Consider the following 25,274-nt stretch of genomic DNA (forward strand, 5'->3'; position numbering starts at 1 on the left):
CCAATGTCACATCCACAGAACCCAATGTCACATCAACAGATCCCAATGTCACGTCAACAGAACCCAATGTCACATCAACAGAACCCAATGTCAGAACCCGATAGATCGTCAACAGAACCTAATAGAACGTCAACAGAACCTGATCGAACGTCAACAGAACCTAATAAAACGTCAACAGAAACAAATAGAACGTCAACAGAACCTAAAAGAACGTCAACAGAACCTAAAAGAACGTCAGCAGAACACGACAGATCGTCAACAGAACCTGATAGAACGTCAACAGAACCTACAAGAACGTCAACAGAACACGATAGATCGTCAACAGAACCTGACAGAACATCAACAGAACCCGATAGAGCATCAACAGAACCTGATAGAAAGTCAACAGAACTCAATATTGGACGATTCAACTACAGTGGAAAATATTTTTTGGGGAAACTCATTTTGTTCTGGCAATTCTCACAAAGAAACTTCATGGGGAAAGAAGGATGTTTAACATGATGTTTACATTTGTAGCACAAACGTTGTTGTTGTTGTTGTTGTTGTTGTTGTGGAAAATCATGATGAAAGTGACCCTTTTCAGTCTCGTTTTAGACCTGTACATGCCTTCTGTAAGACCCTATGACCTGTGAACCAGACCTGTACATGCCTTCTGTAAGACCCTATGACCTGTGAACCAGACGTGATACAGACAACATCTTGGTGTCGTTATAGTCCTTATAATGTTGCTCAAATACGGAGTATGTCTAGATTCTGAAATACACATTTTTTCACATTTCTTTATTTAACATAGAAAATCTAAACACTACCTGTTTTAACTTAACATTTTTTTAATATATATATATATATAAATATTGTTTGTAACTATATAATCTTCAAACACGTCAATATTCCAGAGTGGTGCTCTCTGGTACTTTTAATAATGTGACCCATTCGATACAGAGACATTTACGTGACAGGTCATTAACCAATCAGAGCCCTCCATTATGATTGCGCGCTCATCAAGTCACCTGCAGAGGGAGTTACCTTTGAATCTATTTTTGGGTTCACGGATCATAGCGTCTTACAGAGGTCTAAAAAGGGACTGAATTGGCCACTTTCATCATGATTTTCTACAAAATGGTTTGTGATAGAAATGTAAAAGGCATTTCAAACATCTTTTCACCCAATTACGTTTCTACGTGAGAATGTACAGAAAAATCAGATACCAACAATATTTTCTGCTCCCGCTGGCGTGGAATCTCCCTATCACGTCAACAGAACCCAATAGAACGTCAACAGAACCCAATAGAACGTCAACAGAATCCAAAAGGACTTCAACAGAATCCAAAAGAACGTAAACAGAACATGAACAGAATCCAGCAGAATGTCAACAGAATCCAACTGAATATAACAGAACTTCAACAGAATCCAACAGAACGTCAACAGAACATGAACAGAATCCAACAGAACCCAATAGAATGTCAACAGAACCAAAAAGAACGTAAAAAGAATCCAAAAGAACGTAAACAGAATCCAACAGAACATAATCCAATCGAACGTCAACAGAACATGAACAGAAATAAATTGAACATGAAGAGAATCCAATCTAATGTCAACAGAATTCTGAGTAACAACATTATTTTATTTGGCAAGTCAGTTTAAGAACCAATTCTTATTTTCAATGACGGCCTAGGAACAGTGGGTTAACTGCCTGTTTAGGCGCAGAACGACAGCTTGTCAGCTCGGGGGTTTGAACTTGCAACCTTCCAGTTACTAGTCCAACGCTCTAACCACTAGGCTACGCTGCCGCCCCAAGATGATGTGTTACCGACAGTCTAGTCTATTGATAGTGAGTTGAGCATCTACAGATGGGACTATCCAAATAAGGTTACCACAAACCTTTGGCGGCGTTCTCCTGTATGCTGACGTCTCTGGCGTTCCTTGAGAACCTGATGCCTGTATACACCTGTTCCTTCACATAGACCACCACCACCCCCAGGCTGGACTGGGCCGGGGTTCCCTGGTCCATAGCCTCCACCATGAGGGTCCTCTGGGCCTGACTCAGCCTGTCTATCCCCTCTGTCCCCTGGATCTCCCCTGTTAGGGAGTTGATGCTGAAACCCCTCACTGGACCGGCAAAACGGTAGAACACAGAGCCGTTGGCGCCAAAGTCCTTGTCCTCGGCCCGCATGGTGGCCAGGACCCGATGTGATTGGCTGGCCAAGACCTCAACAACGAGGGGGTCTTGGATGAAGAATGGAGCGTTGTCGTTTATGTCCAGGATCGTCACGGTTACCTGGGTTATGAAGAAGCGGAGAATGAAAAGGGGGTTTGGGTTGGGAAAGAGAGGGAGGAGAGAGGGTTAGGAAAGAGAGGGAGGAGAGAGGGTTAGGAAAGAGAGGGAGGAGAGAGGGTTAGGAAAGAGAGGGAGGAGAGAGGGTTGGGAAAGAGAGGGAGGAGAGAGGGTTGGGAAAGAGAGGGAGGAGAGAGGGTTAGGAAAGAGAGGGAGGAGAGAGGGTTAGGAAAGAGAGGGAGGAGAGAGGGTTAGGAAAGAGAGGGAGGAGAGAGGGTTAGGAAAGAGAGGGAGGAGAGAGGGTTAGGAAAGAGAGGGAGGAGAGAGGGTTGGGAAAGAGAGGGAGGAGAGAGGGTTGGGAAAGAGAGGGAGGAGAGAGGGTTAGGAAAGAGAGGGAGGAGAGAGGGTTGGGAAAGAGAGGGAGGAGAGAGGGTTAGGAAAGAGAGGGAGGAGAGAGGGTTGGGAAAGAGAGGGAGGAGATAGGGTTGGGAGAGAGAGGGAGGAGAGAGGGTTGGGAAAGAGAGGGAGGAGAGAGGGTTAGGAAAGAGAGGGAGGAGAGAGGGTTAGGAAAGAGAGGGAGGAGAGAGGGTTGGGAGAGAGAGGGAGGAGAGAGGGTTGGGAAAGAGAGGGAGGAGAGAGGGTTGGGCGAGAGAGGGAGGAGAGAGGGTTGGGAGAGAGAGGGTTGGGAGAGAGAAGAGGAGAGAGGGTTGGGAGAGAGAAGAGGAGAGAGGGTTGGGAGAGAGAAGAGGAGAGAGGGTTGAGGGAGATGTGATGGTAAAGTTATCCTCTGAGGAAGGTAGTATGCCTATATAAAATACATATTGTCCTTCACATAAAGTATCTATTGAAAAATCAATGATGTGTTGTCGTCTGGCGCTGTTACCTGAGCCGAGGTGTTTCTGGGCTCGGCAGGTGACAGGTCCACAGCGAACACACGGAAGCTGTACGACGCCCTCTTCTCTCGGTCCACCGGCGACGCCGTTGTAATACAGCCAGTGTTTTCGTCAACGGTGAAAGCGCCCCTAGCCTCCTGACTCAGGAAATACAGCACCTTCCCGTTCTCCCCCTCATCTGCGTCTGTGGCCGTCACCTGTGGCCATCACCGATATTAGTTGTTTTTTTTTGTTGAAAGTTATGGACCTATTATGAACCAGCTTTAAAACTGCAGATATGTTGTAGCTTCCATCAATGTAATTGTCTGCATCATTTCCACTCCCTCATATATATATATATATATTGTAAATATGTACAGTATATATACACACACACACACACCTTTAAAAATATATTTTCCTTTATTATTGTCCCCTAACCCTACCACCCTAACGCTACCACCCCTCCCCTAACCCTACCACCCCTCCCCTAACCCTACCACCCCTCCCCTAACCCTACCACCCCTCCCCTAACGCTACCACCCCTCCCCTAACGCTACCACCCCTCCCCTAACGCTACCACCCCTCCCCTAACCCTACCACCCCTCCCCTAACCCTACCACCCCTCCCCTAACCCTACCACCCCTCCCCTAACCCTACCACCCCTCCCCTAACGCTACCACCGCTCCCCTAACCCTACCACCCCTCCCCTAACACTACCACCCCTCCCCTAACCCTACCACCCCTCCCCTAACCCTACCACCCCTCCCCTAACCCTACCACCCCTCCCCTAACGCTACCACCGCTCCCCTAACCCTACCACCCCTCCCCCCTAACCCTACCACCCCTCCCCTAACCCTACCACCTCTCAGATAACCCTACCACCCCACCCCTAACCCTACCACCCCTCCCCCAACCCTACCACCCCTCCCCTAACGCTACCACCCCTCCCCTAACCCTACCAACCCTCCCCTAACCCTACCACCCCCCCAACCCTACCACCCCCCCCCAACCCTACCACCCCTCCCCTAAAGCTACCTCCCCTAACCCTACCACACCTCCCCCAACCCTACCACCCCTCCCCTAACCCCACCACCCCTCCCCTAACCCCACCACTCCTCCCCTAACCCCACCACCCCTCCCCTAACGCTACCAACCCTCCCCTAACCCTACCACCCCTCCCCTAACACTACCACCCCTCCCCCAACCCTACCACCCCTCACGCTACCACCCCTCCCCTAACCCTACCACCCCTCCCTAATGCTACCAGGTCACACCAAATCCACTGCAGTATTATACATTGTGAATTCCCCACGTAATGCAATCACTGCTTACCATCTAGTACAAGTATGGGTAACTGCAGCCCAATATGGTGACCTTAGTATGGGTAACTTCAGCCCAATATGGTGACCTTAGTATGGGTAACTGCAGCCCAATATGGTGACCTTAGTATGGGTAACGGCAGCCCAATATGGTGACCTTAGTATGGGTAACTGCAGTCCAATTTGGTGACCTTAGTATGGGTAACTGCAGCCCAATTTGCTGTCCTTAGTATGGGTAACTGCAGCCCAATTTGGTGACCTTAGTATGGGTAACTGCAGCCCAATTTGGTGACCTTAGTATGGGCGAGTTGGTGTGTCAAGAGGAGGTGGTGTATGGAAAGCAAATCAACTGATTGGGCAGATTGGTTGCCACTCATGACCGTTTCACGTGGCTGATTGGGCTGTACAACGAGTAGATAAGCCGGTGCGAATGATTGGTTCAAGTATGGGCAGCTGCAGCTCTGGACTATGGATGATATCCAACGGGAGCTGACGGAGTTAATGAAATGGTATTAACCACGTGGAAACCACGTGTGATGTCTTTGATACCAGTCCATTGACTCCATTCCAGTCATTATTATGAGCCGTCCTCCCCTCAGCAGCCTCCTCTGTTGCTATCTTACTTAAAAAAAAAATAATCATGCAAGAGAAAAAAAAATGGCCACGTTGGCGACCGCCAATGACAACGCTATACAGACGCCCAGCGGGAAACACCTTAGGTCGGCAGACACCGGGCATCTGTGTCACGACGGTCGCTAACGCGTCCGTTTTTACCCCCTCCCATGATTTCATTTCAAGTAGGATAGCAGCCTACACAAGAAATAACTCATATTGATAGCCATCTAGATGTCACCTTGATACATACATACATTCTCAATGGGGAGAACATGAACGGCAACAACACCAGGGCACAGTGTCCTTTCGCTCCCGTTGCCAAGCTCTACTGGAGAGCTGTACTGTACTGTAGAGCTCACCCTGGCGTGATGTTTTCATGACCGTGTAAATCTCTCTACGACAAGGTGACTTTTATCAATATATTCGTCTCTTTTTACTCTCTCTGATTCAAAAATGTTAATTACCATCAAAATAGACATCATGCAAAAACTACAAATCCCAGCAAGCTCCTGCACGTCATCTCCAGCTGACACCTTTGCTAACAGGTATTGTGTCCGTTTAAAAATTCCACAAGACAGTTCACAGAATTGCATTTAGCTAACTTTAGATAGTTCATCCAGAGATTCCTACCTTTGCCTTGATTCGGCAGTCTCGTCCAGATCATCATGGTATTTGTAGTTCTTTATGATAGCCACATTAGCAGCTAGTTAGTATTACATGTTTGGGTGAGGGGGTAAATACAGATGAATATATAGATAAAAGTCACCTAGTCCTAGAGAGATTTACACGGTGATCAAAACATCACGTTAGGGTAAAGCCTAGACAAATCACAGCCCTTCTTTTAAATGTTTCTAAAAAAATCCCCTATGGGGTGAAAATGAATGTTGGAAAAACGATTGGATCCATTTCCCTGTTTGACCGCTAGGTTTTATGGGTATTAAGACACCTCCTCACCACCCATTCAAATGTTGAATACTGAATTGAGACTGTTAATGCTGCCACTATAACATTGTTTTGGTTTTAGTTGCATCTTTAACTTAGTTGGAACCCTTATCTTACCTCAACACGAAGGTGGAGATGCAATCATATTGTATTTCATCATATCTGAACGTAAATGATCCTATCTCACCTCTAAGACTGTAGTTCCCTGGGCAGCGTCCTCTGAGACGTCTATGGTGTAGCTGCTGCTGCTGAAGGCCGGACTGTTGTCATTTACATCCAACACTTTCACCTCCACTGTGGCTGTGCTGCTCAGAGCAGGAGAACCATGGTCCAGGGCCACCACCTCCAGGTTGTACCCTGCCCGCAGCTCTCGATCCAGGGGACGAGACGTGGACAGGACCCCTGAACTGACATGGAGTTGGAAGATCCCGTCTGGGTCTCCAGCTATAGGAGGGAAAAGCAGAGAGACAGCTGTCATGGTGACGCCAGTTAACATTGAATAGATTTCATTTCAGTTCAGATAGTGAAGTTTTCAATGTCCATGAACATCAGATCTATTCATCATCATCGAGTCGCTCATGAGAGACGGTCTGGTGTCAACCTCTAGAGAGATGGACTGGTGTCAACCTCTAGAGAGACGGACTGGTGTCAACCTCTAGAGAGACGATCCGGTGTCAACCTCTAGAGAGACGATCTGGTGTCAACCTCTAGAGAGATGGACTGGTGTCAACCTCTAGAGAGACGGACTGGTGTCAACCTCTAGAGATGGACTGGTGTCAACCTCTAGAGACGGACTGGTGTCAACCTCTAGAGATGGACTGGTGTCAACCTCTAGAGAGACGATCTGGTGTCAACCTCTAGAGAGATGGACTGGTGTCAACCTCTAGAGACGGACTGGTGTCAACCTCTAGAGACGGACTGGTGTCAACCTCTAGAGAGATGATCTGGTGTCAACCTCTAAAGAGATGATCTGGTGTCAACCTCTAGAGAGATGATCTGGTGTCAACCTCTAGAGACGGACTGGTGTCAACCTCTAGAGACGGACTGGTGTCAACCTCTAGAGACGGACTGGTGTCAACCTCTAGAGAGACGATCTGGTGTCAACCTCTAGAGAGACGATCTGGTGTCAACCTCTAGAGAGACGATCTGGTGTCAACCTCTAGAGAGACGATCTGGTGTCAACCTCTAGAGAGACGATCTGGTGTCAACCTCTAGAGAGACGGACTGGTGTCAACCTCTAGAGACGGACTGGTGTCAACCTCTAGAGATGGACTGGTGTCAACCTCTAAAGATGGACTGGTGTCAACCTCTAGAGACGGACTGGTGTCAACCTCTAGAGAGACGATCTGGTGTCAACCTCTAGAGACGGACTGGTGTCAACCTCTAGAGAGACAATCTGGTGTCAACCTCTAGAGAGACGATTTAGTGTCAACCTCTAGAGAGACGATCTGGTGTCAACCTCTAAAGAGATGATCTGGTGTCAACCTCTAAAGAGATGATCTGGTGTCAACCTCTAGAGAGATGATCTGGTGTCAACCTCTAGAGACGGACTGGTGTCAACCTCTAGAGAGACGGTCTGGTGTCAACCTCTAGAGAAACGGTCTGGTGTCAACCTCTAGAGATGATCTGGTGTCAACCTCTAGAGACGGACTGGTGTCAACCTCTAGAGACGGACTGGTGTCAACCTCTAGAGAGACGATCTGGTGTCAACCTCTAGAGACGGACTGGTGTCAACCTCTAGAGACAGACTGGTGTCAACCTCTAGAGAGATGATCTGGTGTCAACCTCTAGAGAAACGATCTGGTGTCAACCTCTAGAGAGACGATCTGGTGTCAACCTCTAGAGAGACGATCTGGTGTCACCCTCTAGAGAGACGGTCTGGTGTCAACCTCTAGAGAGACGATCTGGTGTCAATCTCTAGAGAGACGGTCTGGTGTCAACCTCTAGAGACGATCTGGTGTCAACCTCTAGAGAGACGATCTGGTGTCAACCTCCAGAGACCCTCCTATAGTATGAAAACATACCCCCCGCCCCACTCCCAAGGTCTTAACAGTGATCATGTCCTCTATGTCTCCAGGTCTTACAAGTGATCCTGTCTCCAGGTCTTACCAGTGATCCTGTCCTCTATGTCTCCAGGTCTTACCAGTGATCCTGTCCTCTATGTCTCCAGGTCTTACCAGTGATCCTGTCCTATATGTCTCACCAGTGATCCTGTCCTATCTGTCTCCAGGTCTTACCAGTGATCCTGTCCTATATGTCTCCAGGTCTTACCAGTGATCCTGTTCTCTATGTCTCCAGGTCTTACCAGTGATCCTGTCCTCTATGTCTCCAGGTCTTAACAGTGATCCTGTCTCCAGGTCTTACCAGTGATCCTGTCCTCTATGTCTCCAGGTCTTGCCAGTGATCCTGTCCTCTATGTCTCCAGGTCTTACCAGTGATCCTGTCCTCTATGTCTCCAGGTCTTACCAGTGATCCTGTCCTCTATGTCTCCAGGTCTTACCAGTGATCCTGTCTTCTTTGTCTCCAGGTCTTAACAGTGATCCTGTACTCTATGTCTGCAGGTCTTACCAGTGATCCTGTCCTCTATGTCTACAGGTCTTACCAGTGATCCTGTCTCCAGGTCTTACCAGTGATACTGTCCTCTATGTCTCCAGGTCTTACCAGTGATCCTGTCTCCAGGTCTTACCAGTGATCCTGTCCTCTATGTCTCCAGGTCCTTACAGTGATCCTCTCTCCAGGTCTTACCAGTGATCCTGTCCTCTATGTCTCCAGGTCTTACAGTGATCCTGTCTCCAGGTCTTACCAATGATCCTGTCTCCAGTTCTTACCAGTGATCCTGTCCTCTATGTCTCCAGGTCTTACAGTGATCCTGTCTCCAGGTCTCACCAGTGATCTTGTCCTCTATGTCTCCAGGTCTTAACAGTGATACTGTCCTTTATGTCTCGAGGTCTTACCAGTGATCCTGTCTCCATGTCCTTACAGTGATCCTGTCTCCAGGTTTTACCAGTGATCCTGTCCTCTATGTGTCCAGGTCCTTACAGTGATGCTGTCCTCTATGTCTCCAGGTATTAACAGTGATCCTGTCCTCTATGTCTCCAGGTCTTAACAGTGATCCTGTACTCTATGTCTGCAGGTCTTACCAGTGATCCTGTCCTCTATGTCTCCAGGTCTTACCAGTGATCCTGTCCTCTATGTCTCCAGGTCCTTACAGTGATCCTGTCTCCAGGTCTTACCAGTGATCCTGTCTCCAGGTCTTACCAGTGATCCTGTCCTCTATGTCTCCAGGTCTTACAGTGATCCTGTCTCCAGGTCTTACCAATGATCCTGTCTCCAGGTCTTACCAGTGATCCTGTCTCCAGGTCTTACCAGTGATCCTGTCACCAGGTCTTACAGTGATCCTGTCTCCAGGTCTTACCAGTGATCCTGTCTCCAGGTCTTACCAGTGATCCTGTCCTCTATGTCTCCAGGTCTTACAGTGATCCTGTCTCCAAGTCTTACCAATGATCATGTCTCCAGGTCTTAACAGTGATCCTGTCCTATATGTCTCCAGGTATTACCAGTGATCCTGTTCTCTATGTCTCCAGGTCTTACCAGTGATCCTGTCCTCTATGTCTCCAGGTCTTACCAGTGATCCTGTCTCCAGGTCTTACCAGTGATCATGTCTCCAGATCTTAACAGTGATCCTGTCCTATATGTCTCCAGGTCTTACCAGTGATCCTGTTCTCTATGTCTCCAGGTCTTACCAGTGATCCTGTCCTCCATGTCTCCAGGTCTTACCAGTGATCCTGTCTCCAGGTCTTACCAGTGATCCTGTCTCCAGGTCTTAACAGTGATCCTGTCCTCTATGTCTCCAGGTCTTAACAGTGATCCTGTCCTCTATGTCTCCAGGTCTTACCAGTGATCCTGTCTCCAGGTCCTTACAGTGATCCTGTCTCCAGGTCTTACCAGTGATCTTGTCCTCTATGTCTCCAGGTCCTTACAGTGATCCTGTCTCCAGGTCTTACCAGTGATCCTGTCCTCTATGTCTCCAGTTCTTACCAGTGATCCTGTCTCCAGGTCCTTACAGTGATCCTGTCTCCAGGTCTTACCAGTGATCCTGTCCTCTATGTCTCCAGTTCTTACCAGTGATCCTGTCTCCAGGTCCTTACAGTGATCCTGTCTCCAGGTCTTACCAGTGATCCTGTACTCTATGTCTCCAGCGGGGCCAGTGTCTGCGTCAGCAGCCCTGACAATACACAGCTCCACGGCGCTCTGGCTCTCAGGGACCTCTAGGCCGTACCAGGGCCTGGCGAACACCGGCACGTTGTCGTTCTCATCCTGCACCAAGACACGCACCACCACCTTGGCAAAGTTAGGAGGCAGGCCCCCGTCCCTGGCATACACTGGTGGGGGACGGATAGGAGAGTGTGAACGGACTGAACTGCAACTTCTCGTCAGTTCATTGCTGATGTGTTATAAAGAAGGACCAATCACAAGCTTCAGTTAAACAAACAAAATGCACATGGTAATTTAGCAGACACTCTTATCCAGATCGACTTACAGTAATGAGTGCATACATGTACATATATTTACATATATTTACATATATTTACATATTGGTCCCTTGTGGGAAGTGAACACACAACCTGGCATTGCAAGTATATACTTGCACCAACTATGACACACAGAACTTTCTGAGACTAACAAACGCCAAGGAATATAAACCCCTTTGTACATTCTTCTAATCTTTTGAACACTGAACTGGTAGTGGGATTACTCCTACCTGTGAGTGTGTAGTGGTCCTGAGTCTCTCTGTCCAGGGTCTTGGTAGTGCTGATGACTCCTGTCACAGGGTTGATGCTGAAGCCTTCCTCTGTTACACCTCCATATGTCACCTGGCCATTAGAACCTAGAGAGGGAGAGAGAGAGAGAGAGAGAGAGAGAGAGAGAGAGAGAGAGAGAGAGAGAGAGAGAGAGAGACAGAGAGAGAGAGCGAGAGATAGAGAGAGACAGAGAGAGAGAGAGCGAGAGCGAGAGCGAGAGAAAGAGAGACAGAGAGAGAGAGAAAAAACATAAAAATCACAAAGTCAATATTCCATCTCATCTGAACTCTTTTCCTCATCTCCTCTCCATCATCTGCAAAATACCTGGAATCGTATCACAGGTAGAAACTATTGCAAAGGGCTATTATCAATGTGTTGTTTTCTATTATCAATGTGTTGTTATCTATGCTTTTCTGTCAAGTAATATTAGAGGAAGCACAGGAGATGATGAGAGAGCCATTGAAGGCCATTCAGATGTGTCAAATGAACTCACACACAGCCGAGAGGAACAAACACTAGATTATAAATCTGTGTTACTGCTCTGACCTTCATCACTAGGTTATTGAACACTGGATGGTGGGGGAATGAATTGGCATTGACAGCCCTCTATATCTCTCTCCCCACCCCCTCTCTCCATTGTTCAGTTCCCCTCTGCCAATCTCTGCTAGGTATCCCCCTTTCCCTTTCCTTTCCCTCACCCAAACTAACCACCCCCTTCCTTATCTCAAATGTCTTACTCATTCCATTATTCTACCCCACCCTTCGCTTTCCTTTCTCTGTTTGTCTCTCTTTCCTCTCCCTCCCTCCTTCTCTTTCTGTTTCTCTCTCTCTCTCTCTGTTTCTCTCTCTCTCTCTGTTTCTCTCTCTCTCTCTCTGTTTCTCTCTCTCTCTCTCTGTTTCTCTCTCTCTGTTTCGCTCTTTCTCTCTGTTTCTCTCTCTCTGTTTCTCTCTCTCTCTCTGTTTCTCTCTGTTTCTCTCTGTTTCTCTCTCTCTGTTTCTCTCTCTCTCTCCCTCCTCTCTCTGTTTCTCTCTATGTCTCTCTTTCTCTCTCTCTCTCTGTTTCTCTCTCTCTCTCTCTTTGTCTCTCTCTCTCTCTGTCTCTCTCTCTCTCTCTCTCATTAAATTGCCTGGTTGCGTGCTAGAAGCAGAGATGGTTTTTGGCACTCACACATTTACTTCAGTAATAACTCCTGGGGAAAATTAAGAGTGACTTTAACTGCACTGAAACAACTTAAAGTGGACCTGACAACGTTTTAGCAACAACGAAATCTTAAAATCTGTTCATAGATCTGTCCAGGAAAAATATGACTTAAAAAAATATATATATACAGTGGAGCAAAAAAGTATTTAGTCAGCCACCAATTGTGCAAGTTCTCCCACTTAAAAAGATGAGAGAGGCCTGTAATTTTCATCATAGGTACACTTCAACTATGACAGACAAAATGAGAAAAAAATCCAGAAAATCACATTGTAAGATTTTTAATTAATTTATTTGCAAATTATGGTGGAAAATAAGTATTTGTTCACCTACAAACAAGCAAGATTTCTGGCTCTCACAGACCTGTAACTTCTTCTTTAAGAGGCTCCTCTGTCCTCCACTTGTTACCTGTATTAATGGCACCTGTTTGAACTTCTTATCAGTATAAAAGACACCTGTCCACAACCTCAAACAGTCACACTCCAAACTCCACTATGGCCAAGACCAAAGAGCTGTCAAAGGACACCAGAAACAAAATTGTAGACCTGCGCCAGGCTGGGAAGACTGAATCTGCAATAGGTAAGCAGCTTGGTTTGAAGAAATCAACTGTGGGAGCAATTATTAGGAAATGGAAGACATACAAGACCACTGATAATCTCCCTCGATCTGGGGCTCCACGCAAGATCTCACATCGTGGGTCTCCTCCCAGACCTGGACTAAAGCATCCGCCAACTCCTGGACAGTCTGTGGTGCAACGTGGCGTTGGTGGATAGAGCGAGACATGATGTTCCAGATGTGCTCAATTGGATTCAAGTCTGGGGAACGGGCGGGCCAGTCCATAGCTTCAATGCCTTCCTCTTGCAGGAACTGCTGACACACTCCAGCCACATGAGGTCTAGCATTGTCTTGCATTAGGAGGAACCCAGGGCCAACCGCACCAGCATATGGTCTCACAAGGGGTCTGAGGATCTCATCTCGGTACCTAATGGCAGTCAGGCTACCTCTGGCGAGCACATGGAGGGCTGTGCGGCCCCCCAAAGAAATGCCACCCCACACCATTACTGACCCACCACCAAACCGGTCATGCTGGAGGATGTTGCAGGCAGCAGAACGTTCTCCACGGCGTCTCCAGACTCTGTCACGTCTGTCACATTTGCTCAGTGTGAACCTGCTTTCATCTGTGAAGAGCACAGGGCGCCAGGGGCGAATTTGCCAATCTTGGTGTTCTATGACGTAGCGGTCCTGCTGCTGGGTTGTTGCCCTCCTACGGCCTCCTCCATGTCTCCTGATGTACTGGCCTGTCCCCTGGTAGCACCTCCATGCTCTGGACACTACGCTGACAGACACAGCAAACCTTCTTGCCACAGCTCGCATTGATGTTCCATCCTGGATGAGCTGCACTACCTGAGCCACTTGTGTGGGTTGTCGACTCCGTCTCATGCTACCACTAGAGTGAAAGCACCGCCAGCATTCAAAAGTGACCAAAACATCAGCCAGGAAGCATAGGAACTGAGAAGTGGTCTGTGGTCACCACCTGCAAAACCACTCCTTTATTGGGGGTGTCTTGCTAATTGCCTATAATTTCCACCTGTTGTCTATTCCATTTGCACAACAGCATGTGAAATTTATTGTCAATCAGTGTTGCTTCCTAAGTGGACAGTTTGATTTCACAGAGGTGTGATTGACTTGTAGTTAAATTGTGTTGTTTAAGTGTTCCCTTTATTTTTTTGAGCAGTGTATAAAACTGAACACTATAAAAAATATTTAGAAAAATACAAAAATAACAACGTGAATGAACAAACGAAAATCGAAACAGTCCCATATGGTACAGACACAGGAAACAATCACCCACAACTCAAAAGTGAAACCAGGCTACCTAAGTATGGTTCTCAATCAGGGACAACGAATGACAGCTGCCTCTGATTGAGAACCATACCAGGCCAAAACACAGAAATACCAAATCATAGAAAAAAGAACATAGACTGCCCACCCCAACTCACGCCCTGACCATACTAAAACAAAGACATAACAAAAGAACTAAGGTCCGAACGTGCCACTAGGCTACTGCTCTAATGTTGCTGGCCCACGTCTACATGATTCTCCTTTTCATGGTGTTTTGTTGGCAGATTTACTTTTTGGTCATTCCTTTGTCATGCTTTAAAAACAGGAAGTCAGATCAGCAACATTTCTAGGTAGGACCGTGGCGTGCGTCTGTACACTTTCCCCCCCGCTTGCACGCTGTTAACTGACGCACAAAAAACAGCGCAATTGAAGTTGAATTCACTGATGCAAGCGCGTCAGGTCGTAATTTAACAAAGTAGATGACTCTAAAGTTGACTCATTTATACTCCCCCGTGTGTTGTGTTCGGCCCCGCAGGCCTTGTGTTTGACATGTGCGTTTAGTCTATTAGCTACATTATGACTGACGAGCCCCTTGCTAGTTTGATCGTGTTGACATTCCCAGCCTTAGTTACAGTCGTCCGTTTTTGTCCAGCACATTGAGTCATTGAAACGGAAACAGAGCATCCCGAATGGAGGCAGAAAACCATGTACCAGGCCAGCTGTGATTTACAACCTGATAGCAACATTTGTTGGACTACCAAATAACTTTATCGGTGAATTATATGAATCATGCATTGAACTGCATCCATCTGTTCTGACAACTATTCCTTACTGTACGTCATGGAATTTTGAGTAAAAAAAAACCTCATATAAAGTTGATTTTGAAGCATAAACTGGGGAATTTCATATTTTTTGACTGATATTACCATTGTCTGTTTGTTTCATATCTGCAAAGTAATTTTAATTTAGATCCACTTTTTTTTTTTTTATGAAATATTTAGCCAGTCTTATAAAGCAATTGACATTCAATAAAGTGATTCTTTATTAACAATCCAACCAGTTTGGATTTGAAGATAGTGTGTGTCGTTTTGTTCGGACAGACCCTCCGAGACATAAGAGTGTTTGTGTACCTGCATGAACATCCCTGTGCGTGCCTCACCTTGGTCTCTGTCCGATGCCGTGACGGTGATCACCGTGGTTCCCGCTTCCTGGTTCTCTCTGACCTCCGCCTCTAGCTCCTCCCACTGGAACAGCGGCGGCTCATCGTTCACGTCAATCACGTGGACAGACAGAACCTGACTGGTGGACAGCTGGGGCATCCCGTGATCCTCAGCTATGATGGTCAGATTAAACACTTCCTGGTCCTCACGATCTAGAGCCTTCAGAATGGACAGAGAGCCTGGAGGAAATGGGAGGAGAGGAGATTATGAAAACATCAATTGGTTGACTAGAACCATGTATCCAGCTCATTTAAATATGTAAACTATTGGTAAGGAAATATCAGATTATTCAGACATGGAAAAGGCAAGTGTTTACTGCAGTTGAGAGACAATAATGTACCAAAAAAAGTGTACAAGGTGGATCAGCCCTAAAAAATGATTGATAGACAAAACTACTCCTTTTATAAAGAAAACCTTTATTCTCCAATGTCTTCCTGATTCACATACACTGATAGCCAACTAAGAATGACAGACAGCCAAGATAGATCAGAAAAAATAATGCTCTCTCTACTCGCTCTGTCCCTCTCTTCTCTCTTCCTCTCCCTCTCCCCCTCCCTCCCCCTCTCCCTCTCCCCCTCCCTCCCCCTCTCCCCCTCTCCCCCTCTCTCTCTCTCTCTCTCTCTCTCTCTCTCTCCTCTCCCCTCTCCCCTCTCTGTCTCTCTCTCTCTTTCTCTCCTCTCTCTCTCTGTCTCTCTCTCTTTCTCTCCTCTCTCTCTCCCCTCTCTGTCTCTCTCTCTCTTTCTCTCCTCTCTCTCTCTCTCCCCTCCCCTTTCTCTCTCTTCGCTCTCTACTCTCTCTCTCTCCCCTCTCTGTCTCTCTCTTCTCCCTGTCTCTCTCTTCGCTCTCTCCTCTCTCTCTCTCCCCATCTGTGTAGTAAAGCAGACTAACTGCAGTGTTTCAAAACTGCTTTTCTCATGAAGGATTGACTAGAGTTTCCAACATGCTGTTCTCATAAAGTTCTTTACTTTACAACACTAACACAATCACCAGGACATGCTCTCTGCTTTCTACTGAAACAAGAGAAGGTAAACATAGCTAACGTTAGCTAGCCAACTCAACGTACCTCTCTTGGGCAGGTTAGCTTGCTAGCTAACTTAACTTTTACTTGAGTAAATACTGGAGCAGCCCTGTGAATGCATACTGGAGCAGCCCTGTGAATGCATACTGAAGCAGCCCTGTGAATGCATACTGGAGCAGCCCTGTGAATGCATACTGGAGCAGCCCTGTGAATGTATACTGGAGCAGCTCTGTGAATGAATACTGGAGCAGCTCTGTGAATGCGTACTGGAGCAGCTCTGTGAATGTGTACTGGAGCAGCTCTGTGAATGTATACTGGAGAAGCTCTGTGAATGCATACTGGAGCAGCTCTGTGAATGTAGACTGGAGCAGCCCTGTGAATGTATACTGGAGCAGCTCTGTGAATGTATACTGGAGAAGCTCTGTGAATGCATACTGGAGCAGCTCTGTGAATGTATACTGGAGCAGCTCTGTGAATGTATACTGGAGAAGCTCTGTGAATGCATACTGGAGCAGCTCTGTGAATGTATACTGGAGCAGCCCTGTGAATGTATACTGGAGCAGCCCTGTGAATGTATACTGGAGCAGCTCTGTGAATGTATACTGGAGCAGCCCTGTGAATGTATACTGGAGCAGCTCTGTGAATGTATACTGGAGCAGCTCTGTGAATGTATACTGGAGCAGCCCTGTGACAAAATATAGCAACTTATTAAAATAACTAAAGCACGTAAGACAGGATGTCAGACAGGATAAAATACACTATCAGACAAGCTATCAGACACCCTATCGACAGGCTATCAGACAGGATATCAGACAGCCTATCGACAGGATATCAGACAGGATATCAGACAGGATATCAGACAGGATATCAGACAGGATATCAGACAGCCTATCGACAGGATATCAGACAGGCTATCAGACAGGCTATCAGACAGGATATCAGACAGGCTATCAGACAGGATATCAGACAGAATATCAGACACCCTATCGACAGGCTATCAGACAGGATATCAGACAGGATATCAGACAGAATATCAGACAGGCTATCAGACAGGATATCAGAAAGGATATCAGACAGGATATCAGACAGCCTATCGACAGGATATCAGACAGGATATCAGACAGGATATCAGACAGCTTATCGACAGGATATCAGTCAGGATATCAGACAGGATATCAGACAGCTTATCGAAAGGATATCAGACAGGCTATCAGACAGGATATCAGACAGGCTATCAGACAGGCTATCAGACACCCTATCGACAGGCTATCAGACAGGATATCAGACAGCCTATCGACAGGATATCAGACAGGCTATCAGACAGGATATCAGACAGGCTATCAGACAGGATATCAGACAGGATATCAGACAGGCTATCAGACACCCTATCGACAGGCTGTCAGACACCCCATCGACAGGCTATCAGACAGGCTATCAGACAGGCTATCGACAGGCTATCAGACAGGCTATCAGACAGGATATCAGACAGGATATCAGACAGGCTATCAGACAGGCTATCAGACACCCTATCGACAGGCTATCAGACAGGCTATCAGACAGGATATCAGATAGGATATCAGACAGGATATCAGACAGAATATCAGACAGGCTATCAGACAGGATATCAGACAGAATATCAGACAGGTTTTCAGACAGGATATCAGACAGGATATCAGACCCGTTACTGTCCTTGTTGATGCAATAAAGGAGTGAAGATGTCTTGGATCACGGTTTGTGTGTGTATTTGTGTGTGTGTTTGTATGTGTTTGAGTGACAGTCATGTTCTGTTAAACATGGGAAAGCATACACACCCCTACCACCACCCCAACACACACACCCCTACCACCACCCCAACACACACACCCCTCTATCAATTTCACATGACTGGGCAGGGGCACAGCCATTGGTCGGCCTGGGAGGGCATAGGCCCACCCACTTTGGAGCCAGCTCCACCCACTGGGGAGCCAGACCCAGCCAATCAAAATGAGTTTTTCCCCATAGAAGGGCTTTATGACAGACAGAAATACTCCTCTTTGGACGTACTGCCAAATTCTCTAAAACGATGTTGGAGGCGGCTTATGGTAAAGAAATGAGCATTCGATTTTCTAGCAATAGCTAGAGATGGATATTCCTGCAGTCAACATGCCAATTGCAAGCTCCCTCAAAACTTGTGACATCTGTGACATTGTGTTATGTGACAAAACTGCTCGTTTTAGAGTGGCCTTTTATTGTCCCCGGCACAAGGTGCACCTGTGTAATGATCATGCTTTTTAATCAGCTTCTTGATATGCCACACCTGTCAGGTGGATGGATTATATTGGCAAAGCTTTTTGTACTTCCCCTCTCTCCTTCTCTCCATATCGTTCCTTCTCTCCATCTCTCTATATCTTTCATTCTCTCCATCATTAGCATGTCTCCTACCCCCCCTATAAAGCCTGAGTGACCCCCCCCCCCCCCCCCCCATCTATAATACAGGATGAGGAGTGACAGAAACCAGAAGTTAAACATTAGTAGTGGGTTATTCAGCAGCCTCTCCTCTCTACAGTAATGGCTTAAAGAAACAAAGCTCATCTGGAACCGCCCTTAACTGTCCCTGTGTACTGTAGACTGTCCCTGTGTACTGTAGACTACCCCTGTGTACTGTAGACTACCCCTCTGTACTGTAGACTGTCCCTGTGTTCTGTAGACTGTCCCTGTGTACTGTAGACTACCCCTGTGTACTGTAGACTACCCCTGTGTACTGTAGACTACCCCTCTGTACTGTAGACTGTCCCTGTGTACTGTAGACTGTCCCTGTGTAAGGTAGACTGTCCCTGTGTACTGTAGACTACCCCTGTGTACTGTAGACTACCCCTGTGTACTGTAGACTAACCCTGTGTGCTGTAGACTACCCCTGTGTACTGTAGACTACCCCTGTGTACTGTAGACTACCCCTGTGTACTGTAGACTACCCCTCTGTACTGTAGACTACCCCTGTGTACTGTAGACTACCCCTGTGTACTGTAGACTACCCCTGTGTACTGTAGACTACCCCTGTGTACTGTAGACTACCCCTGTGTACTGTAGACTACCCCTGTGTACTGTAGACTACCCCTGTGTACTGTAGACTACCCCTGTGTACTGTAGACTACCCCTCTGTACTGTAGACTACCCCTGTGTACTGTAGACTACCCCTCTGTACTGTAGACTACCCCTGTGTACTGTAGACTAACCCTGTGTACTGTAGACTACCCCTCTGTACTGTAGACTACCCCTCTGTACTGTAGACTACCCCTGTGTACTGTAGACTACCCCTGTGTACTGTAGACTACCCCTCTGTACTGTAGACTACCCCACTGTACTGTAGACTACCCCTGTGTACTGTAGACTACCCCTCTGTACTGTAGACTACCCCTCTGTACTGTAGACTACCCCTGTGTACTGTAGACTACCCCTGTGTACTGTAGACTACCCCTGTGAACTGTAGACTACCCCTTTGTATTGTAGACTACCCCTGTGTACTGTAGACTAACCCTGTGTACTGTAGACTACCCCTCTGTACTGTAGACTACCCCTGTGTACTGTAGACTACCCCTCTGTACTGTAGACTACCCCTGTGTACTGTAGACTACCCCTCTGTACTGTAGACTACCCCTCTGTACTGTAGACTACCCCTGTGTACTGTAGACTACCCCTGTGTACTGTAGACTACCACTCTGTTAATTTTAAGCAGCGTGGGATGTGTGTGTGTGTGTGTGTGTGTGTGTGTGTGTGTGTGTGTGTGTGTGTGTGTGTGTGTGTGTGTGTCTGTGTGTGTGTGTCTGTGTGTGTGTGTGTGTGTGTGTGTGTGTGTGTGTGTGTGTGTAGTGTGTGTGTGTGTGTGTAGTGTGTGTGTGTGTGTGTGTGTAGTGTGTGTGTGTATAGTGTGTGTGTGTGTAGTGTGTATGTGTATCACACACAGAGGCCTCCATTATATTACCCTGTGCTGATGATTGAGAAAGGACATGTTAATATATACATATATAACATATCAAAGGGGTTTCCTCTGCTTCTCCAGCCATAATAAAACCAGGTTCCCATGAACACATCTGTCATTAGAGGAAAACCCAAGAATTAATATGCATCTCAAATGCCACCCTATCCCCTATATAGTGCACTACTTTATACTAGAGTCCTATGGCACCCTATTCCCTATATAGTGCACTACTTTATACTAGAGTCCGATGGCACCCTATTCCCTATATAGTGCACTACTTTAGACCAGAGCCCTATGGGCCATTTGGGACTCAAGAGTACACAGCAATTACGGTTAACGTGCCTCGCTCAAGGGCACATCGACCAATTTTTTTTCTCACAAGGTCGGCTTGGGGATTCAAACCAGCGACCTTTCGGTTACTGTGCCCAACACTCTTTAAATATTGCTCTGAGGCATTGAAAGATGCTCTGTTGAATGATCTGAGGGGTTAAGGAATGTTTTAACAGCCAGAGGCTCTGTAGACACAACTCAGGAGCAGATCTTGGTTGAAATCACAGGAGGCTGTTGAGTGGAGGACGGCTCATAATAACGTCTGGACTGGAGCCAATGGAATATCATCAAACACATAGAACTCTGTTCTGTTTCAGCTGTCTTTGTGCTTGTCTCCACCCCCCCCCCCCCCCCCCTCTCCGGGTGTCGTCCATCTTCCCCATTATCCCCTGTGTATTTATACCTGGGTTCTCTGTTTGTCTGTCGTCAGTTCGTTTATGTTTCGTCTAGCCTACCAGCGTTTTTCCCCTCGGCTCCTGTCTCTCGGTTGTTCCTGTTCTCTAGCTTTCCGGGTGTTGACCATTCTGCCTGACCCTGATCCTGACCCTGACCCTGCCTGCCATCCTGTACCTTTTCCCCACTACTCTGGATTACCGACCTCTGCCTGACCCTGACCCTAACCCCTGCCTGACCCTGCCTGACCCTGACTGCCGTCCTGTACCTTTGCCCCACTACTCTGGATTATTGACCCCTGCCTGACCCTGACCCCTGCCTGACCCCGACCTGTGGGTTTACCTGTCCCTGTTTAAGGAATACACTTTAGTTTCTTCAAACACTGTCTGCACCTGGGTTATACCTTAAAACGTGATAGAAACCAAAGTGTTTGATGTATTTGATAATGATACTGCTCCAGCCATTACCACGAGACCACCCTCCCCAATTAAAAGGTGCCACCAATCACCTGTGGCTGAAATACTATTAGAAATCATCATTAGAAATCATCACTATCTGAGCTTGATTGAGCTTGACTGGCACAATGGAACCAATAGAACAGTGGTGGTTACAAAACAGACACTGGTTACAAAACCCCGCCCATCCAGGAAGACAAGAAGAAAAACATGCTGAAAGTATCGGAAAGATTTCAAATAGTATTTAAACCCAGGCCTGCTCAGGAGTGGGATGTAATGGCTTGTAATGGGTCCATGGAAACTTGTGGTAGTTCAAGCCCCTATGGTAGGGATAATGATTAAGGTCGATGATGTAACTCTATAGAATAAGCCTACATGATAAAGACTCCAATGTGTTAAATCAATAAGGGACCAACTCCAGAATAATACTATACTAGTGAAACATCAGTCCAGAGCAACACTTGTACTGTAGGGCGTCTCTAAAGACTGTAAAACGTTGAAATCTGTACCCTGCTTGTAAATAAATATACAGGGCCTTGAACCCTTGACTTTGTCCACATGTTGTTATGTTACAGCCTAGTTCTAAAATGGATTAAAATCGGGTTTTTTTCTTCCCCTCATCAATCTACACACAACAGACACACCCTATAATGACATCACAATACCCCATAATGACATCACAATGCCCCATAATGACATCACAATACCCTATAATGACGAAGCAAAAACAGGTTTTTATAAATGTTTGCTAATTTATTAACAAAAAAAAAAAAAAACTTAAACATCACATTTACATAAGTATTCAGACCTTTTACTCGGTACTTTGTTGAAGCATCTTTGGCAGCGATTACAGCCTTGGGTCTTCTTGGGTCTGACGCTACAAGCTTGGCACACCTGTATTTGGGGAGTTTCTCCCATTCTTCTCTGCAGATCCTCAAGCTCTGTCAGGTAGGATGGGGAGCGTCGCTACACAGCTATTTTCAGGTCTCTAAAAGAGAAGTTAGATCGGGTTCAAGTCCGGGCTCTGGCTGGGCCACTCAAGGACATTCAGAAACTTGTCCTGAAGCCACTCCGGCATTGTCTTGGCTGTGTGCTTAGGGTCGTTGTCCTGTTGGAAGGTGAACCTTCACTCCAGTCTAAGGTTCTGAGTGCTCTGGAGCAGGTTTCCATCAAGGATCTCTATGTGCTTTGCTCTGTTCATCTTTCCCTCAACCTGACTAGTCTCCCAGTCCCTGCCGCTGAAAAACATCCCCACAGCATGATGCTGCCACCACCATGCTTCAGCGTAGGGATGGTGCCTCAACCATGCTTCAGCGTAGGGATGGTGCCTCCACCATGCTTCAGCGTAGGGATGGTGCCTCCACCATGCTTCAGCATAGGGATGGTGCCTACACCATGCTTCAGCGTAGGGATGGTGCCTCCACCATGCTTCAGCGTAGGGATGGTGCCTCCACCATGCTTCAGCGTAGGGATGGTGCCTCCACCATGCTTCAGCGTAGGGATGGTGCCTCCACCATGCTTCAGCGTAGGGATGGTGCCAGGTTTCCTACAGACGTGACGCCTGGAACTTATTTCATTTAGCAGGCGTGCCTCAACAATTCCTTCGACCTCATGGCTTGGTTTTTGCTCTGACATGCACTGTCAACTGTGGGACCTTATATAGATAGGTGTGTGCCTTTCCAAATCATATCCATTGAATTTCATTTACCACAGGTGGACCCCAATCAAGTTGTAGAAACATCTCAAGGATGATCAATGGAAACAGGATGCACCTGAGCTCAATTTAGAATCTCATAGCAAAGGGTCTGAATACTTATTTTTAAAATGTATTTATTTTTTTTATTTTTTTTAATACATTTGTAAGAATTTCAAAAGAACAGTTTTTGCTTTGTCATTATGGGGTATTTGTGTGTAGACTGATGAGGAATACATTTTATTTAATCAATTTTAGAACTAGCCTGTAAACGTAAAAAAAATGTGGAAAAAGTGAAGGGGTCTGAACACTTTCCGAAGGCACTGAATATGATAACTCCCTGTGCGATGGTCTGAGACAGAGGTCGCAGGGTTAAGGAGAATTACAGGTGTAGGATCTTAATTTGACCTGTATTGACGGAGCAAAAAATAATCCCGCTGCAACTGGATTTGAACATTTAGTCCATTGGTTGCTATGTGGTTAGACTGTTAGCTGGTCAAAAGGAGGCTACATAACATGTGGAATACTGTTCATATAACCGTGTGAGTTTGAACTTTCAGTGAATTCATGCCTTTCCCTGCGGCTCAGGAACAAAAGAGTGATCAAATTAAGATCCTGCATCTGTAGGTGTGAGTCTGTGTTGGAATTCTCAGTAGTGTTAGGATCTTACTCGTGTCAGAGGCCAGGGGTTAAGGGTCAGAAGTCTTACCGGTGTTGGGGTTGAGGCTGAAGCGTCCAGCGCCGTTCCCTAATTGGATGCTGTAGGACACTCGGCCGTTCTCTCCCTCATCCTCGTCACGAGCCATCACGTACACAACCACGAACCTGACAATACACAGAAACACACAGCAGATAGTCAGGGCCTGGACCTTAAATGTCCAGCCAGGTTCTTGGCATCAATCTTTTACTTTCATTTGTGATTCAGGCCTCAACCATGTCTCTTCTTGACAAGGTCTACAGATTTCTCCTCTTGTCTCCTCTTGACAAGGTCAACAGGTTTCTCCTCTTGACAAGGTCTACAGATTTCTCCTCTTGACAAGGTCTACAGATTTCTCCTCTTGACAAGGTCTACAGATTTCTCCTCTTGACAAGGTCTACAGATTTCTCCTCTTGACAAGGTCTACAGATTTCTCCTCATGTCTCCTCTGACAAGGTCTACAGATTTCTCCTCTTGTCTCCTCTTGACAAGGTCTACAGGTTTCTCCTCTTGACAAGGTCTACAGATTTCTCCTCTTGACAAGGTCTACAGATTTCTCCTCATGTCTCCTCTGACAAGGTCTACAGATTTCTCCTCATGTCTCCTCTGACAAGGTCTACAGATTTCTCCTCTTGTCTCCTCTTGACAAGGTCTACAGATTTCTCCTCTTGACAAGGTCTACAGGTTTCTCCTCTTGACAAGGTCTACAGATTTCTCCTCTTGACAAGGTCTACAGATTTCTCCTCTTGACAAGGTCTACAGATTTCTCCTCTTGACAAGGTCTACAGGTTTCTCCTCATGTCTCCTCTGACAAGGTCTACAGATTTCTCCTCTTGACAAGGTCTACAGATTTCTCCTCTTGACAAGGTCTACAGATTTCTCCTCTTGACAAGGTCTACAGATTTCTCCTCTTGACAAGGTCTACAGATTTCTCCTCTTGACAAGGTCTACAGATTTCTCCTCTTGACAAGGTCTACAGATTTCTCCTCATGTCTCCTCTGACAAGGTCTACAGATTTCTCCTCTTGTCTCCTCTTGACAAGGTCTACAGGTTTCTCCTCTTGACAAGGTCTACAGATTTCTCCTCTTGACAAGGTCTACAGATTTCTCCTCATGTCTCCTCTGACAAGGTCTACAGATTTCTCCTCATGTCTCCTCTGACAAGGTCTACAGATTTCTCCTCTTGTCTCCTCTTGACAAGGTCTACAGATTTCTCCTCTTGACAAGGTCTACAGGTTTCTCCTCTTGACAAGGTCTACAGATTTCTCCTCTTGACAAGGTCTACAGATTTCTCCTCTTGACAAGGTCTACAGATTTCTCCTCTTGACAAGGTCTACAGGTTTCTCCTCATGTCTCCTCTGACAAGGTCTACAGATTTCTCCTCTTGACAAGGTCTACAGATTTCTCCTCTTGACAAGGTCTACAGATTTCTCCTCTTGACAAGGTCTACAGATTTCTCCTCTTGACAAGGTCTACAGATTTCTCCTCTTGACAAGGTCTACAGATTTCTCCTCTTGACAAGGTCTACAGATTTCTCCTCTTGACAAGGTCTACAGATTTCTCCTCTTGACAAGGTCTACAGATTTCTCCTCTTGACAAGGTCTACAGATTTCTCCTCTTGACAAGGTCTACAGATTTATCCTCTT

The 25,274-nt window shown here is 46.6% G+C and overlaps 1 protein-coding gene across 1 annotated transcript in view; it reads right to left on the reverse strand.

Moving 5' to 3' along the window:
• The window catches only part of dchs1b (dachsous cadherin-related 1b), a 241,894-nt gene that overhangs the window by 26,053 nt on the left and 190,567 nt on the right, over positions 1-25,274 (reverse strand). Inside the window, exons 18-24 of the mRNA XM_036967976.1 lie at positions 23,642-23,757; positions 15,028-15,267; positions 10,789-10,914; positions 10,199-10,408; positions 6,214-6,470; positions 3,159-3,365; positions 1,882-2,278 (exon numbers count right to left, since the gene is read on the reverse strand). Of these exons, the coding sequence (XP_036823871.1) occupies positions 1,882-2,278; positions 3,159-3,365; positions 6,214-6,470; positions 10,199-10,408; positions 10,789-10,914; positions 15,028-15,267; positions 23,642-23,757 (1,553 nt within the window). The remainder of the gene's footprint in view (positions 1-1,881; positions 2,279-3,158; positions 3,366-6,213; positions 6,471-10,198; positions 10,409-10,788; positions 10,915-15,027; positions 15,268-23,641; positions 23,758-25,274) is intronic.

Source organism: Oncorhynchus mykiss, chromosome Y (assembly GCF_013265735.2).
Source record: "Oncorhynchus mykiss isolate Arlee chromosome Y, USDA_OmykA_1.1, whole genome shotgun sequence".
NCBI classification, from domain to species: domain Eukaryota; kingdom Metazoa; phylum Chordata; class Actinopteri; order Salmoniformes; family Salmonidae; genus Oncorhynchus; species Oncorhynchus mykiss.